The sequence below is a fragment of the Cydia fagiglandana genome, chromosome 25, assembly GCF_963556715.1.
Source record: "Cydia fagiglandana chromosome 25, ilCydFagi1.1, whole genome shotgun sequence".
In the NCBI taxonomy this organism is placed as follows: Eukaryota; Metazoa; Arthropoda; class Insecta; order Lepidoptera; family Tortricidae; genus Cydia; species Cydia fagiglandana.
In genome coordinates, this window is record NC_085956.1 from 11,215,720 (window position 1) to 11,233,482 (window position 17,763).

Sequence of the window (17,763 nt, forward strand, 5' to 3'; positions counted from 1 at the left end):
CATTCTCAAATAGATGGCGCCATTACCTTTGGCCTATTCTCGGCTAGATGGCGTTGACGACAAAGTTTGATATTTAACAATTTTAACACATATCAGTGAAAGAACATGGGTCAGTATGGAACAATAAAAATTAAAAATCATTTATCCGTATACATATTTTGATTTAAGTTTTTAAGTTTTAATCGTGTGTCGATAGATGGCAGTAAATGTACCGTGGCCACAAAATTTACTATGGCAATAGCCCTCTATACTATCTATTCTCTTTGATATTACTGAATTTCGGGGTGTGCCGCTAACACTATGGGGTCATCCATTAATTACGTCACACGAATTTCTAGGTTTTTTGACCCCTCCCCCCCTCCTTGTCACACTTGGTCACATTTGGCAAACCCCTCCCCCCTAGTGTGACGTCACATTTTTTCTACGAAATCGCCAAATCGAATTAAGTAAGTACCTAAGTATTATTATTACTTTATCAAAATATTTTTGACGATATAAATATTAGTAATTGTATGACCCAAAACTATTTGGAAAGAAAATTAAATGAATAAAAACGATTATCGTTTTAAAAACTTGTTATTTAAAAATTACAGCGAATAAAATAATTTTAATAAATTTTCGGTTACTGATGAAGTTAAAGTGACGTCACAAAGTTTGTGTCTCCCCCCTCCCCCATGTCACAATATGTCACATTTTCTTGACCCCTCCCTCCCCTAAACGTGTGATGTAATTAATGGATGACCCCTATTGTTGAGCTTACTGTGAGACATCTATTTGTCTAATTGGCCGTCAATTTGTGTAATAAAGTCCATTAATATTACAGTTTTCAGTCCTATAATATACAGTGACATCGTATAGCGTAGGGCTCCCCAAACCCCGGCCCGGGAGCCAAATCCGGCCCGCGACGCGACGGGTCCCGGGTTCGAATCCTGGTAAGGGCATTTATTTGTGTGTTTATCACAAATATTGACATAGACATAGACATAGAAAAATTTTATTTAACACCACATTGAAAAATATTTACAGGCAATGCTACAAAACATTATAAGCTTAGAATTAAACTTAAATAGGCAAAAAATATTATGTTTACATGTAGATATAATTTTTTTAAATTATGATGTTAAAAAGGAGCGAACCTCAGCATGTGTTGCAGCAGGCTTGCCTACTACAACGCTGGTTTTCAGGCCGACCCTTCGTACAATATGAATTTGCTTGCTGCTTGTCGGAAACTATGGCTAACACTATTTTAGATTGTGTAGAAGATAATATAGTTATGTGTATATATGATTGTTTGTGGATACATTTATAAGATTATACTGTATGATACTATGACATATGTGAAGGTAGGTTTAATGTTTAGACTTAATAAATACGTTGGGTAATAAAGTATATATTGAGGAAATACATGAATGTAATAATATTACTATATGTATAGGTACTGAGATTAACAAAGTTGAACGGCGCATAAGTACGATTTCGACCACTACAGATACGTCGGTTTTACTCTAGTACCAGGAGGTAGCGTGCTTTGAAATTCTAGAAGTTGTTGTTTGAGTTTTAATTTAAAAGTGCCAATTGTATTTAAGTTTTTGATAGGTGGCGGTATGTTATTCCAACATTTTGTTGCTGAGTATTTAAAGCTACCTTTGAAAACGGCGAAGTGACAACGAGGTAACAACAAATCATTGCAAACTGATCTGATTCCATACAAGCTTGACCTGCTACCGCGAAATTTAAACTTATTAAACAGATACTCTGGTTTAGACGTTTTAAAAACACCAAATAACAGAGATGAAAGATGCAATTCTCTGCGTAGTGACATTTTAAGAATACGCGCAGAGTTCAAATATGGCGTCACGTGCTCTCGTGGTGCGACTCCAAAGCAGTAACGTGCGCAGGCGTTTTGCACTCTTTGCACCATCCGGCATATTTGTTCCTGAGTTATGAATGATTTCTATGTATATAAGTAATTATATACATGTGTATATTATATATATCGTCGTCTAGTACCCACAACACAAGTCTTATTGAACTTAATGTGGGACTAGGTCGATCTGTGTAAAATTGTAGTATAATCTTCTTCCTGGCGTTATCCCGGCATTTTGCCACGGCTCATGGGAGCCTGGGGTCCGCTTGACAACTAATCCCATGATTTGACGTAGGCACTAGTTAAAATTGTAGTATAATATTTATTTATACCTGTCCGGCTTGCCCCGTCTGCCCCTGCAAGTTGGGGGTGGTCCGGAAGGAACCGGCCAGGATAGGGTCGTTGAAGCGCAGGGGAAGGTGGTGCTGGGTGGGCCCGGGGTCGCGGTACCTGTGGGGCAGCATGTTACCTGTCCCGCTTGCCCCGTCTGCCCCTGCAAGTCGGGGGTGGTCCGGAAGGAACCGGCCAGGATAGGGTCGTTGAAGCGCAGGGGAAGGTGGTGCTGGGTGGGCCCGGGGTCGCGGTACCTGTGGGGCAGCATGTTACCTGTCCCGCTTGCCCCGTCTGCCCCTGCAAGTCGGGGGTGGTCCGGAAGGAACCGGCCAGGATAGGGTCGTTGAAGCGCAGGGGAAGGTGGTGCTGGGTGGGCCCGGAATCGCGATACCTGTGGGGCAACATGTTACCTGTCCCGCTTGCCCCGTCTGCCCCTGCAAGTCGGGGGTGGTCCGGAAGGAACCGGCCAGGATAGGGTCGTTGAAGCGCAGGGGAAGGTGGTGCTGGGTGGGGCCGGGGTCGCGGTACCTGTGGGGCAACATGTTACCTGTCCCGCTTGCCCCGTCTGCCCCTGCAAGTCGGGGGTGGTCCGGAAGGAACCGGCCAGGATAGGGTCGTTGAAGCGCAGGGGAAGGTGGTGCTGGGTGGGGCCGGGGTCGCGAACTGGGATTTCGTCGTAGGGCGGCGCTTCCTTTGAAGATATCTGTGGTTAAAAATGTAATTTAGCAGCTGTTATGTATTTAGATGGGTACTTGCAGGATTGAATTGTAATGACAGCTGAAGGTAGTTTGGAAATAAATGAGTTTTGCTTCTGACCTCAATGGCGTTGTATCTTTTATTGGCGACTACGGTAAATTAATGTAATTTGTGCGCAAAATGAACAGTAATCTTTCTAATGTGGTGCTTCTTGGACAATTTAACCCAAAAACGGACAAGTGGTGTGATTATAAGGACCAATTACTATGTGCATTGGACGTGGCGGGCGTGGCGCTGGACCCGACTCGGGCGCGCTCGTTGTTTCTGTCCCAGTGTGGCAAAGACACTTATTCACTCATTGCATCACTTCTGGTCCCGCTGAGGCCAACTAATGTTGCATTTGAGGACATTATCCGTGTTTTGGACCAGTTTTTTGAGCCGGAAGTAAATGAAATTTTACAAGCGGGAAAGTTTCATAAACGCGTACAACTACAACAAGAGAGCGTGCAAGAGTTTATCGGCGCGATAAGTTTGCTCGGTGCTAAATGTAACTTTGCCGATCTTAAGCGACAGTTGAGAGATAGACTAGTACTTGGGGTGCGTGACGAGCGCCTGCGCCGCGAATTGTTGAAGACCAAGGACCTCACGTATACGGGGGCCGTTCAGTATTGTCTTAACTACCAGGTGACGTTCCCAGACTTGTATCCTGAAGCGCGTGCTAGTACATCTAAGCAAACTCCACATAACGAAAGTGACCAGATGGAAATTGATAAAATACAATCAGTGAATTGCAAACATTGTGCCCGGGTTCATAAACCGAATGAGCGGTGCCCCTTCAGTAAGGCTCAGTGTTATTATTGCAAGCGACATGGACATATTGCTTCGGCCTGTAATAAGAAACAAGGTAAGGTCCATGTGACCGAAGACAAGTGTTCATGTGACTCCAACTCGGACCAGGAAGACATGATGAATGGGATCTATGTCTGCGCCGAAGATTACTGTGAACCGATTACAGCAAATGTGCAGATTAATGGTGCCAAATTATTAATGGAAATAGATTCCGGAGCTTCAAGATCTATAATATCTGAGGAGACATTTAAAAAGTTGTGGTTCAACCCACCCCCATTAAATACCACAGATGTGAAACTAGTTACGTGGAGCCGTGCCCCTTTAAGAGTCTTAGGGTTGCTACACGTACGAGTGGTTTTAGGCGACAAAGAAGCTCAGTGTGAACTGTTGGTGGTCGCCGGCCGCGGACCGAGCTTGGTCGGTAGGAACTGGTTTAAGAAGTTGGGACTGCAAGTGGATGGCGTGGGCTGGTCAGAAGAGGAAGTAGCTGAATGGAAGAATAAGTATCCAGATTTGTTTATGGAGGGTTTAGGAGAGTACACGGGACCACCAGTGTCACTGCATGTGCGACCCGGGACCGCGCCACGATTCATGAAAGCGCGCCCTATACCATTCCCTCTAAAACAACAAGTGGAGGATGAGCTGCGTCAAATGATTAAGGATGGCGTATTAACACCAGTCAAATATTCAAAGTGGGCTACTCCCTTAAGAATTGTTAAGAAAGATAACGGATCTTTGCGTATCTGTGGAGACTATCGTTCTACGGTTAACGCATCAATAGATGTTGACACATACCCGCTCCCTACATCGACAGAGGCATTCGTGAAGCTTAGCGGGGGAAGTATATTTAGCAAACTGGACTTGAAGCAGGCGTACACTCAGCTCAAGGTTGACGATGATACCGCAACCCTGCTAACACTAAATACACCCATCGGACTAATGAAGGTGAATCGTTTGGCTTACGGGGTGAGCGCTGCGCCTGGTATCTTCCAAAGGCTCATGTCTACCACCCTGGCAGACATGGAAGGAGTCGCTTGTCTTTTGGACGATGTAGCCATCACAGGGAGAAATATGGAAGAGCATAACCAGAGGTTGAATGCAGTACTGAAAAAACTTCAAGATCTGGGTTTTCGACTAAACGTTAATAAATGCGTCTTTGCTTCACGGGGTATTACCTTTTTGGGCCATATGCTGGACGCCGAAGGGCTCCATCCAACTCCGGAGAAAGTAGAAGAGATTCAGGGTAAACCAGCGCCCACAAACAAAGAGACATTAAGAGCATTTTTGGGACTATACACGTACTACGAGAAATTCTTACCCGACAAAGCTACATTACTTGAATCATTGTACCGGTTGCTGGAAGCGAAATCACCGTGGACTTGGGGTGATAAGGAACAAGCTGCGTTTAATAAAGCTAAGAATCTTTTGTCGTCGGATTGTACGTTAGTCGGATATGACCTAAATAAAGATTTGTTACTGGTCTGTGACTCGTCAGATTATGGTTTGGGAGCCGTGTTAGTTCACATTATGGAAGATGGATCCGAACGGCCGGTGATGATGGCGTCGCGGACACTCCAACCACACGAGAGACGCTACGGGCAGATCGACAAAGAAGCGCTCGCGATAATGTTCGGGCTAACTAAGTATCATCAATTTCTGGCCGGACGGAAATTTTGCATCATCACCGACCATAAACCCTTAGTTGGTCTGTTCAACCCGGAGAAACCAATTCCTGACCAAATATCACCTAGAATGTTACGGTGGTCGCTAAAACTTAACGGATACAGTTATTCTATCAAATATCGACCAGGCAAATTGATTGGAAATGCGGACGCTTTAAGCAGGTGGACAGAACCAGAAACGTCTTCGGTGAACCCAAATATAGACTGTCTGGGCGAGGTACTTTTGCTAGAAGAGCAACCACTGGGATGGAACCTGGATGTAAAAGCTATTGCTGAAGAAACTAAGAAAGATCAGATGCTACAGAAGGTGTTGTTTAACGTACTCCATGGGTGGCCGCGCTCCAATACAGATCCTGAAATGCAACCATATTGGATCCGCAGAGATGCTCTTTCACACAATAAAGATTGTTTATTGTGGTGTAACAGAGTCATCATACCTACTTCGCTTCACCAAAAGGTACTTAAATTGCTACATGCTCCACATGCTGGGATTGTACAGACAAAAGCATACGCTAGAGGGTACCTTTGGTGGGCCGGCATGGACAAGGAAATCGAAAAGGTCGTGGCTGAGTGCGAGGATTGCCAGTTTGTGAGGAACAACCCACCTAAAGATCCGCAAATATGGGTCATGCCTGACAAACCTTGGAGTCGAGTCCACATCGACTTTGCTGGTCCATTCCAGGGGAAAACTTTCTTGCTATTAATCGATTCTTACAGCAAGTGGATAGAGGCAGAAATTGTTCCATCTATGAGCGCAGATTCCATAATTACTATTTTGAGACGCATTTTCGCCTCACAAGGCTTGCCGGACCTCTTAGTGTCGGATAACGGCAGGACATTTACGTCTGAAGACTTCAATTTCTTTTTGAGGAGGAACCATATCAGACACATATTCACTCCGCCCTACCACCCAGCTTCAAATGGGCAGATAGAAAGGGCTGTGCAGACATTTAAAAACAAATTGAAGAAAATGGCAGCTACAAACATGGCTTGGAGTGAAAAACTGGCAAAAGCTTTATACGCTTTGCGCACCGTTCCTAACAGCTCTACTAATAAAACACCGGCGGAAATGCTTAACGGACGCAAGTACAGAACAGCCATATCCAGTTTACACCCAGAGAGCACGCCGAGCCGTGCCGAACAACAGCTGGAACAGGCAGCGCAGCGGCCGTGCGCACGCGCCTTCCGTCTGCATCAACCGGTGCTCGTGCGAATGTACACGCCAGGAACTAAGTGGGCAAAGGGCGAGGTTGAGACAATAGAGGGACCCAGTACTTATGTGGTAAGAACGGAAGATGGGGAGCTGCATCGTCGCCACGCTGATCAAATTATAGCTCGTGCACCGAGACAGCCGATGGAAGCTCCTACTTGTGACCAACAACAGCTTGAATTTGGGTCTCAGTCTTCAGCTGAAGAAGATCCTCCTATTGAGATTCCAACACCAGAGTTATGGCCCGACATCATAGGAATTCCCAATGATTATTGATTGTAACTGTAACTATTTTGTAATGAATAATGTGTTGATTTAGACTAGTTGATTATGGTGGAAAGGTATGTTATGTATTTAGATGGGTACTTGCAGGATTGAATTGTAATGACAGCTGAAGGTAGTTTGGAAATAAATGAGTTTTGCTTCTGACCTCAATGGCGTTGTATCTTTTAGCAGCAAAACATGGCGAATCTTAATCTAATACCTTTAAACGAGCCATTTTTTGTTTATTTATTTATTTAACATATTTCAGGGATCTCGGAAACTATTTCGATGAAATTTGCTATAAGGGGTATTTGGGTGCGATAAATCGATCTAGCTAAGCTATGTAGCTTAACTCTGTGAAAAAGCGCATTTTTTAGTTTTTATCAATATCACGGGCCAATATCACGGGTGCTTCAACCGCTCAATTTCTTTGGGTATATTTTGTCGAAGAGTCTCTACATTTCAATGACATTTCTGGTGGTCAGGGATGATGAATAGTACCTAGTCAAATTGTCAAAAATATCATCAAAATAGCAGCTTATCAAATTGATGCTTCCCCTACTACTTTTCCCCATTTTTGTGTCCCATTTTCCAGTTTTTCATTGTTATTAGAAAAACGGTTGAAGTTAAAAGTTCGTGCCCCCACACTGTAGGGGCACGATGGGTGCAGTATGACGAGGTGGGTAAGTGTACCTGTTGCCGACTCTGTGCCTCGTGTAGAAGTTCGCGCAGAGCGGAATATCGAGCCACGGTTCCGACAGTGCCCCCACACTGTAGGGGCACGATGGGTGCAGTATGACGAGGTGGATAAGTGTGCCTGTTGCCGACTCTGTGCCTCGTGTAGAAGTTCGCGCAGAGCGGAATATCGAGCCACGGTTCCGACAGTGCCCCCACACTGTAGGGGCACGATGGGTGCAGTATGACGAGGTGGGTAAGTGTGCCTGTTGCCGACTCTGTGCCTCGTGTAGAAGTTCGCGCAGAGCGGAATATCGAGCCACGGTTCCGACAGTGCCCCCACACTGTAGGGGCACGATGGGTGCAGTATGACGAGGTGGGTAAGTGTGCCTGTTGCCGACTCTGTGCCTCGTGTAGAAGTTCGCGCAGAGCGGAATATCGAGCCACGGTTCCGACAGTGCCCCCACACTATAGGGGCACGATGGGTGCAGTATGACGAGGTGGGCAAGTGTGCCTGTTGCCGACTCTGTGCCTCGTGTAGAAGTTCGCGCAGAGCGGAATATCGAGCCACTGTTCCTACAGTGCCCCCACACTGTAGGGGCACGATGGGTGCAGTATGACGAGGTGGGTAAGTGTGCCTGTTGCCGACTCTGTGCCTCGTGTAGAAGTTCGCGCAGAGCGGAATATCGAGCCACGGTTCCGACAGTGCCCCCACACTGTAGGGGCACGATGGGTGCAGTATGACGAGGTGGGTAAGGGTACCTGGTGCCGACTGTGTGCCTCGTGTAGAAGTTCGCGCAAAGCGGTGTGTCGAGCCACGGTTCCGACAGTGCCCCCACACTGTAGGGGCACGATGGGTGCAGTATGACGAGGTGGGTAAGTGTGCCTGTTGCCGACTCTGTGCCTCGTGTAGAAGTTCGCGCAGAGCGGAATATCGAGCCACGGTTCCGACAGTGCCCCCACACTGTAGGGGCACGATGGGTGCAGTATTATGAGGTGGGTAAGTGTGCCTGTTGCCGACTCTGTGCCTCGTGTAGAAGTTCGCGCAGAGCGGAATATCGAGCCACGGTTCCGACAGTGCCCCAACACTGTAGGGGCACGATGGGTGCAGTATGACGAGGTGGGTAAGTGTGCCTGTTGCCGACTCTGTGCCTCGTGTAGAAGCTCGCGCAGAGCGGAATATCGAGCCACGGTTCCGACAGTGCCCCCACACTGTAGGGGCACGATGGGTGCAGTATGACGAGGTGGGTAAGTGTGCCTGTTGCCGACTCTGTGCCTCGTGTAGAAGTTCGCGCAGAGCGGAATATCGAGCCACGGTTCCGACAGTGCCCCAACACTGTAGGGGCACGATGGGTGCAGTATGACGAGGTGGGTAAGTGTGCCTGTTGCCGACTCTGTGCCTCGTGTAGAAGCTCGCGCAGAGCGGAATATCGAGCCACGGTTCCGACAGTGCCCCCACACTGTAGGGGCACGATGGGTGCAGTATGACGAGGTGGGTAAGTGTGCCTGTTGCCGACTCTGTGCCTCGTGTAGAAGTTCGCGCAGAGCGGAATATCGAGCCACGGTTCCGACAGTGCCCCAACACTGTAGGGGCACGATGGGTGCAGTATGACGAGGTGGGTAAGTGTGCCTGTTGCCGACTCTGTGCCTCGTGTAGAAGCTCGCGCAGAGCGGAATATCGAGCCACGGTTCCGACAGTGCCCCCACACTGTAGGGGCACGATGGGTGCAGTATGACGAGGTGGGTAAGTGTGCCTGTTGCCGACTCTGTGCCTCGTGTAGAAGTTCGCGCAGAGCGGAATATCGAGCCACGGTTCCGACAGTGCCCCAACACTGTAGGGGCACGATGGGTGCAGTATGACGAGGTGGGTAAGTGTACCTGTTGCCGGCGGTGTGCCTCGTGTAGAAGCTCGCGGAGGGCAGCGGTGTGTCGAGCCACGGCCGCGGCCAGAGCGGGGCCGGTTAATGCGGTCGCTGGTTCTGGGCCTGCACAGTAAAACTGGTTAAGGAACTACTATAGTTCGTTTTTTTTTAGCATTAGAAAGAACTTGCAAGAAGGTAAGCGATCTTGACATGTCTTTTAATTGAAAAACGCTTTTAAAGAATCAAAAACACTTATGAAAGCAGAAGAATATAAATGATCGTATTAGATTCATAATAATCATAATTTTTACATATTTGCCGTGACTTATTTTTAAAACGTGTTTTTCAATTAAAAGACACATCAAGATTGTTTACCTTTTTTCTAATGCTAAAAAGAACTATAGGGAACTAATCAATTATTTAGTATAAGTGCCGATCACCATAACGTACCTTTAACCGTGGAACGCCACGTAGGTATATACATACATATAAATTATAAATATATGTGTGAAATATAGTATATGACTTTCGGCCCGATTCCAAATTTAAGATACGTCGGTTAATAGATCTAGAAAAGATATAGCTAGCTAAGGTTCGAGGAACACTCGGTGTACTGGGGCCTAAAATTTACAACTGTCTTCTAGCTGATATACTAAACTCGCCCAGCGATACAGTTTTTAAAAACAAGCTTAAGAATCGGTTACTAGTTTTGGCTTGTTACACAATTGACGAATACTTTGAAATGATATCATTGGCCCACTCATAAATATTGTAATACTTAGTCAATATTAAACTGGCAATGGTTGTGAAAATATCTTACAATTAAACTTAAACTAATAACTAACTGTGTGTTAAGAAAGATATATAATTTAAAAATGTGACATATTAGTTATAATATATTTTTATGCCTGACATGTAAAATTCTATGACTTTTACCAATAAAATTCTGATTCTGATATGAAATAGATATGTCAGTGTCAAATGTGACGTTTCTTCAAACAAAAACATCACTTTCGACACTGACATATCTAATCCATAACGTTTCGAGATCTATTAACTGACGTATCTTAAGGTTCGAATAGGGCAGTTTATGCCTTTCATTCCACTGTGTTTTGAATCTTTAATTTGGCAAATAAATATTGCATTTATCTTGGCAAGTTTAAAAAAAAAGAAAAATTATGGAGCACATGTATCATTTAGACTATTTTAAACAAATACAAAATATTAACGCGATCGCGGAATGAATTCGCTGCTCGCCACCGAACACCGCTGTGGTCTACAGTGACTCACCGAGCAGCAGGTCGATCTGTGTAGAGTGTGGGGCGAGCGCGGCGCCGCGAATGACTCCGCTGCTCACCACCGAACACCGCTGTGGTCTACAGTGACTCACCGAGCAGCAGGTCGATCTGTGTAGAGCGTGGGGCGAGCGCGGCGCCGCGAATGACTCCGCTGCTCACCACCGAACACCGCTGTGGTCTACAGTGACTCACCGAGCAGCAGGTCGATCTGTGTAGAGCGTGGGGCGAGCGCGGCGCCGCGAATGACTCCGCTGCTCACCACCGAACACCGCTGTGGTCTACAGTGACTCACCGAGCAGCAGGTCGATCTGTGTAGAGTGTGGGGCGAGCGCGGCGCCGCGAATGACTCCGCTGCTCACCACCGAACACCGCTGTGGTCTACAGTGACTCACCGAGCAGCAGGTCGATCTGTGTAGAATGCGGGGCGAGCGCGGTGCCGCGAATGACTCCGCTGCTCGCCACCGAACACCGCTGTGGTCTACAGTGACTCACCGAGCAGCAGGTCGATCTGTGTAGAGTGTGGGGCGAGCGCGGCGCCGCGAATGAATTCGCTGCTCGCCACCGAAGGCAGGCTGTCGCAGCGAGACACCGAACTCTAACATAATAACAATATTCATTAATTTCAAAGGGAGGGAATTTCTATTCAAGTTTAATATTTTTAATACGCAAGTGTCACAATATCTTAGTAGATCCAAAATTTTATTATTTTGTCCATACTTCAAGACGGACTCTCAGTGACCTTGACGTCACGTTCACTTTGTCATACCTCGCAATCGAGTTAGCAAAACCATAGCAGTTGCACATTAAGGTTGACGCATATATACGTATTTACTAAGTCAAATACAAAAACTATGTTTTAAATTAATTATTTAAGATCTGTTTGCGTGTGATTACGCTAAATAAGGTATTTACATCCTTGTGCTATACACACATCATTACGTTATAAGTAGGTAGGTAGAATTTATTTTGTATTTCAAATTAAGAGTAAACAAATTGAGATCAAATAAACAAAAATTTAAAGAAGTAATTTAATAATTTACTTTCCTGAAACACAAATTTAACTTTAAAATTTAAAAAATAGTGACTATGTTATCATGAGTCATGATGATGATTCATGACATATGAACGCTAACCTTTACATTCAACTGTCATTTGCTACGGTTTTGCTAGCTCGATTGCGAGGTATGATTATTAGGAGCGTTTCGTGAGTGAAGTACGACTGTCGGACTTTGACTATCATTCCTGTCTTTGGTATTGCTTTAATGCAATGGGTCCCATATAGACATTTGATCCTAAAAACAAACCTGATCGATTGATACCATAAACGAAAATTTCTAGCCCAGGGCTCTCCAAACCCCGGCCCGGGGGCCAAATCGGGCCCGCGAAGCGTTCCAATCCGGCCCGCGGGAGCCAGGCTCCAGCAGCAACCAGATCCTCCCCCCCCCCCCCCGGCCCGAAAGTTCTGAGGCGCAATATGGCCCTCAGGTAAAAAAGGTTGGAGACCCCTGAATTCTAGCCTATTCGCTCGGTGTGGACTCACCAGGTCGCGCCGCCAGCCCCCGTCCACGGCGTCCTCCCCGCCCGGCCCGCTCCCCGCGCCCCCGCTCACCCCCAGTGCCGCCGCCTCTGCACACAACAACGACTCACTTAGGGGTCATCCATTAACCGTTTCGGTGCGGATGGCACGGCAGGCGTGTCATCAATGTTTTTAACGTGTGGCTTATGATACTACAGGCGTGCCATCATATTCTATGGCATGATTAAGGCACGCCTGTGGTGTCATGAAATAATTGTTCGCCGCCACAGCCAAGTTTTCGAAATTGGAAGACGCAACAAAGCGGTTTTTTTTTTTTTATTATGAATGGGCTTACTCATGGCCACAGACTAGCCGAGGCGTAGACGTGGCCTACGATGGAGCGAGCTCGCCCAGAAGGTGCCTGTTCACTCTTGATTTGAAGGTTGCCGGGTTATAAGAACACGGAAATATAGACGCCGGCAAGGAATTCCATTCCTTGGCAGTGCGAATAAGGAAAGTAGAAGCAAAGCGCTTCGTGCGAATTGGTGGAATATCTACCAAGTAAGGATGGAAACCGGCCGTGCGTCTAAAAGTCCGATGGTAGAATGGGGACGGTGGAATAAGCTCGTGTAGCTCTTGGGCACACTCCCCGAAGTGCAACCTGTAGAATACCGACAGGCTGGCGACTTTCCGCCGATGGGCCAAAGACTGAAGCTTAGCCGTTAGCTTCTTGTCGCCAATCATCCTCCTGGCCCTGCGCTCCACTGAGTCCAAAGCGGCGAGTTGGTATTTAGCTGAGCCATCCCACAGGTGGCTGCAATACTCCATACACGACCGGACTTGAGCTTTGTAAAATAAAAATACTTCACTAGATTTTCTAGGTTTTTTGACCTCCCCTCCCCCACTCCTTGCTTGTCACATTTGGCAATCCCCCCCCCCTCGTGTGATGTCACATTTTTTCAACGAAATCCTACCTATTGCTATTTTTTTTTTTCTCTAGCCTACTTTGGTGTCCCACTGCTAATATTATATCAATATATTTTGGACAAAGGAAATATTAGTAATTTTATAACGCAAAACTGATTAGGACAGAAAATTAAACGAATAAAAACGATTATCGTTCCAAAATGACGGAAGTTAATGTGACGTCACAAAGTTTGTGACTCCCCCTCCCCCTTGTCACATTTTCTTGACCCGCTCCCTCCCTCCCCTAAATGTGTGATGTAATTAATGGATGACCCCCTTACTCACTTTAACAACCGACTTCATATTTGTATTTAGGTATATAAATATGACGACCATTATGTTCATTATTATGTATTCACTTTTTTTTTATTTCAATATAATGAAAATACAGAGAATATCGATTCAAAAGTTCTAAAAACCAGAAAATCTTAAAACAATTGATTGGACAGTACTTTTTCTAAATGTTGTTTCAAAAATTGCAGAAAAATCCTTTGTCAATTTATGAAAATGAATTTAACGAAAACAACCAAAACTAGCAATTATTCTAACTTAGTCCGAATCTTTATAGGTATTTATAATAAAAGTAAACAAACAATTTGTACATTTACGCGTAGTTACAAAATTTATTGGTTAACCGACCAATTATAAAACCGCCTGGATCAGTCACTGAACGACCTGACTTGAACCTACATTATTTGATCGTGTAATGTTTTCATCTACCCTCAACTGGCTTAAGGAACCATTTGAGGGTAGCTTTTGTTTACTTTTATTTAAATACCTAAAGATACAGAGTATAAATAATACTATAATTATAGTATAATGGCTCCTCTACACGATGGGCCAATGCCGGCCACTCCAAGAGACTCATTTATGCGTTAGAGGGAGCAAGTGATATCGCTATCTCATTTTACCGCATGGCTGCGTCCCTTGGAGTGGCCGGCGTTGGCCCATCGTGTAGAGGAGACATTAGGTACCTGCCAGCCAACCCGGCTCGCTCCACCCCGCGCCCTCCCCCGCGCACCACTCCCTATCATCCCACTCCTTCCCCACATTCATCTCATCATTCTGGGGCACAAAAGCCTCATTGTGCCCTCTATGGGGCACATCAAAGTCTTGGTAGCACGAGTTATAGTAGACCACACTTGCATATTTTGGGTCGAATTCTGTATGTTTTGTGTATGTGGGGTAATTTGCGTCGTAAGTCGAGTGTTGAAAATTTTGATTCGAATATAAGTCTTGCTGTATTTTATTATAGTTGTTATCATAAATAGGACAATTAGCGTCTTGAAGGTTTTTCTGAGGGTATGTTGGAGGGTTAACGCCTTGATTTTGTAAAGGATATATTGGATCATGTGTAAGGCAACTGCGAGTGGGGCATGGTGGATCAAACGTGGGGCACGGTGGATCAAACGTGGGGCACGATGGATTAAAAGTGGGGCATGGTGGAGCTTGGGTATGTTCAGTGTTCCAGAGGCGGTGGCGCTCCGCCCAGCGTTGGATGGACCAGCGTGGCGAATAGGGGCTCCAGGGGGGCTCCGATTGAGATGAAGGCTTCCCTGTGGAGGATAATAAATTAACCTTGTATTAAGCAGAAACATCTGTGAACAGTGCCCTGTTTACCAAAAGCTTGTAACTTGTAATACAAATGGAAGTCCCTTTCTAACAAAAGCTGTCAAAAGGGGACTTTCACTTATATAACAAGTTACAAGCTTTTGATAAACAGGGCACAGGCCGCCATAGCTCAGTAGCAGTGGGGAAACACTCCTGACTTCGGGCACACTCGGCTCGGTTCGGCTTGCTCCAAGCAATTATCAGGGTTGGCACCACTTGACGTCCTTTTGCGTGCACGACTAAGATAATGAGTTGAATTTTGACAACCCTAAATAGCCGAAAGGTATAGTGGCATACATTAGAAAGGGATAGCATGATTCGTCCCTGAATCGGTGTCAAACTTGGGTTTTGTAGTAAGTGGCTTTTCTGTACGGTAGTACAGTCAAGAACAGAGCTATGAATACAGGCAAAGTGTCAAAAATATGTATACAGTACTTTATTGCCTGTACATTAAGGTCGTGTATACATATTTTAGGCACTTTGCCTGTATTCATAGCTCTGTTGTTGACTGTACTATTATTTATTATGTCAGTAGGTGGCAGCGATCGGACCAGTGTGCCGAAAGGTCACCATTTTAATGAGTGAGTTTTTTCATTTAGTATAAAAACTTATAGAAATATAAAAAAAACCGGGCAAGTGCGAGTCGGAGTCGCGCACGAAGGGTTCCGTACCATAATGCAAATAAAAAAACAAAAAAAAGCAAAAAAAGACGGTCACCCATCCAAGACCACTCAGAAGACTGACCACTCCCGACGTTGCTTAACTTTGGTCAAAAATCACGTTTGTTGTATGGGAGCCCCATTTAAATCTTTATTGTTTTTAGTATTTGTTGTTATAGCGGCAACAGAAATACAACATCTGTGAAAATTTCAACTGTCTAGCTATCACGGTTCGTGAGATACAGCCTGGTGACAGACGGACAGACGGACGGGCGGACAGCGAAGTCTTAATAATAGGGTCCCTTTGGGTACGGAACCCTAAAAATGCTGACATGGACATATATTAAAGTCTACCCTCTAGTAGTGAGAAAAAAAATAGTCAAAATTACTACACTTCCATATTCATAACCACTTAAGTATACCTGTCTCAGTCTCAAGGACATCTTTCAAGATATCCTGCCCCTCCGCCGGGGGCTCGTCCGACTCTGAGGCTGTCCCAGTCTCCGCCTCCACAAACGCTTCATCCAGGTTCTGCTGTTCCTCGGGCTCTGCAGGTTCTGGGGCTACTGGGACTGGTTCCGCATCTGGCTTCTTGGGTGCCGGTGCTATGTTGTAGGTCTGGTTCAGTTTTGCACTGAAATGGGGTTGATACTCGTCAAAGATTTTGTCAGTTTTTTCAGGGATCCAGTTTTTAAATAAAATGACTATTGCAGTCTGTTTCTCCTTGAGTTTATTAAATAAGCAAAATGTTCATTAATTCCGCGGTCCAGATGCAGACTGAGGTCCGCCATTTGGTGACCCCTGTTATGATTGGCTTTGATTGTTTCTATGAGATTTGGCTTAATCCCTCACATGCCAAGATTTTTTCACATAGTTTACTCGTATGGGTGAAACTTTTAGAACAATGATTTCGTGTCCCTAGACTCCCTAGCAAAATAAATCAATATAATTACCAAAAACGATGTCGATCTTTTTACTTTTTTGTTCAAACATGCATTAAGTATTTAATTAACACATTAAAATTAAAACCCTTGTTCAGATAAAAGTTACATTTTGTACAGTAATGCAGTAGAAAATGGTGTGTGCCTGATCTTTGTATGGGAAACCTTTTTTTTCTGCTGCATTACCGTACAAAATATAACTTTTATCTGATCAAGTTGTTATTTTTTTAGGGTTCCGTACCCAAAGGGTAAAACGGGACCCTATTACTAAGACTTCGCTGTCCGTCCGTCCGTCTGTCACCAGGCTGTATCTCACGAACCGTGATAGCTAGACAGTTGAAATTTTCACAGATGATGTATTTCTGTTGCCGCTATAACAACAAATACTAAAAATAGAATAAAATAAAGATTTAAATGGGGCTCCCATACAACAAACGTGATTTTTGACCAAAGTTAAGCAACGTCGGGAGTGGTCAGTACTTGGATGGGTGACCGTTTTTTTTTCGCTTTTTTTGTTTTTTTTTTGCATTATGGTACGGAACCCTTCGTGCGCGAGTCCGACTCGCACTTGCCCGGTTTTTTTCCTTTATTGAAAAATCATTTATTTACATACAATATATATACAGTGTTAATTAAAGGATCTAATAATCGAAAAAAAATCGATTTTTCTTTGGTAGGTAGTCTACTAGGGACACGAGCCCAAGTGTTCTAAAAGTTGATTCACCCATGTATGACCTTGGCATATGAGGGCTTTAAATTTGTGTATATATATAATATCTTGACCCATTCATGACTCTCAGTCTAACCACTTACTTGGTACTTTTACTACGTTTCTTATTGGGATCCTTCGCTTCACGTTTCTGAGAGCAAAACTTCCAGTTTTTCTGTTTCCTGTAAAATTCAAGTTTACAAATAGCCACCAACTCGGTTTTGGGCTTTTTTGAAGCCATTTTATAATAAAATTACTCTTAGAGTTTGAACAGAACACGATAAATCTAGATATCCTATTAGAAGTTGTGGGTTTCGTGACTTTTCGTATAAATTTTGTTTATTTTTGCCGATGCCGGTAGATTTTTTCATTTATTGACAACGCTGAATCGAACCACAGATGATAAAAATATTAAAAATTGGCATGACAGACGGTGAAAGGTGACGTTCAAACAAATCCTTATTTGTGAAAAAAAAACTGATTTTTATTGGTCAAGCAAATCTATTCAGTAAAAAAAGGCGCGAAATTCAAATTTTCTATGGGATGATATCCCTTCGCGCCTACATTTTTCAAATTTGCCGCCTTTTTCTACTGACAAGATCTGCTTGACCAAGTTATACCTGCC

General features: G+C 44.7%; 1 protein-coding gene across 1 annotated transcript; it reads right to left on the reverse strand.

Moving 5' to 3' along the window:
- Nucleotides 1–2,332: 2,332 nt before the first annotated feature.
- LOC134676865 (uncharacterized) lies at nt 2,333–17,527 on the reverse strand. Its single transcript, XM_063535247.1, has 8 exons — nt 17,243–17,527; nt 15,911–16,122; nt 14,193–14,774; nt 12,277–12,360; nt 11,229–11,331; nt 9,455–9,561; nt 2,611–2,903; nt 2,333–2,566 (listed from the first exon to the last, which is right to left on the reverse strand). The coding sequence occupies exons 1-8, from the start codon at nt 17,377–17,379 to the stop codon at nt 2,333–2,335; spliced, it is 1,752 nt and encodes a 583-aa protein (XP_063391317.1). The 5' UTR covers nt 17,380–17,527.
- Between the last annotated feature and the right edge of the window lie 236 nt (nt 17,528–17,763).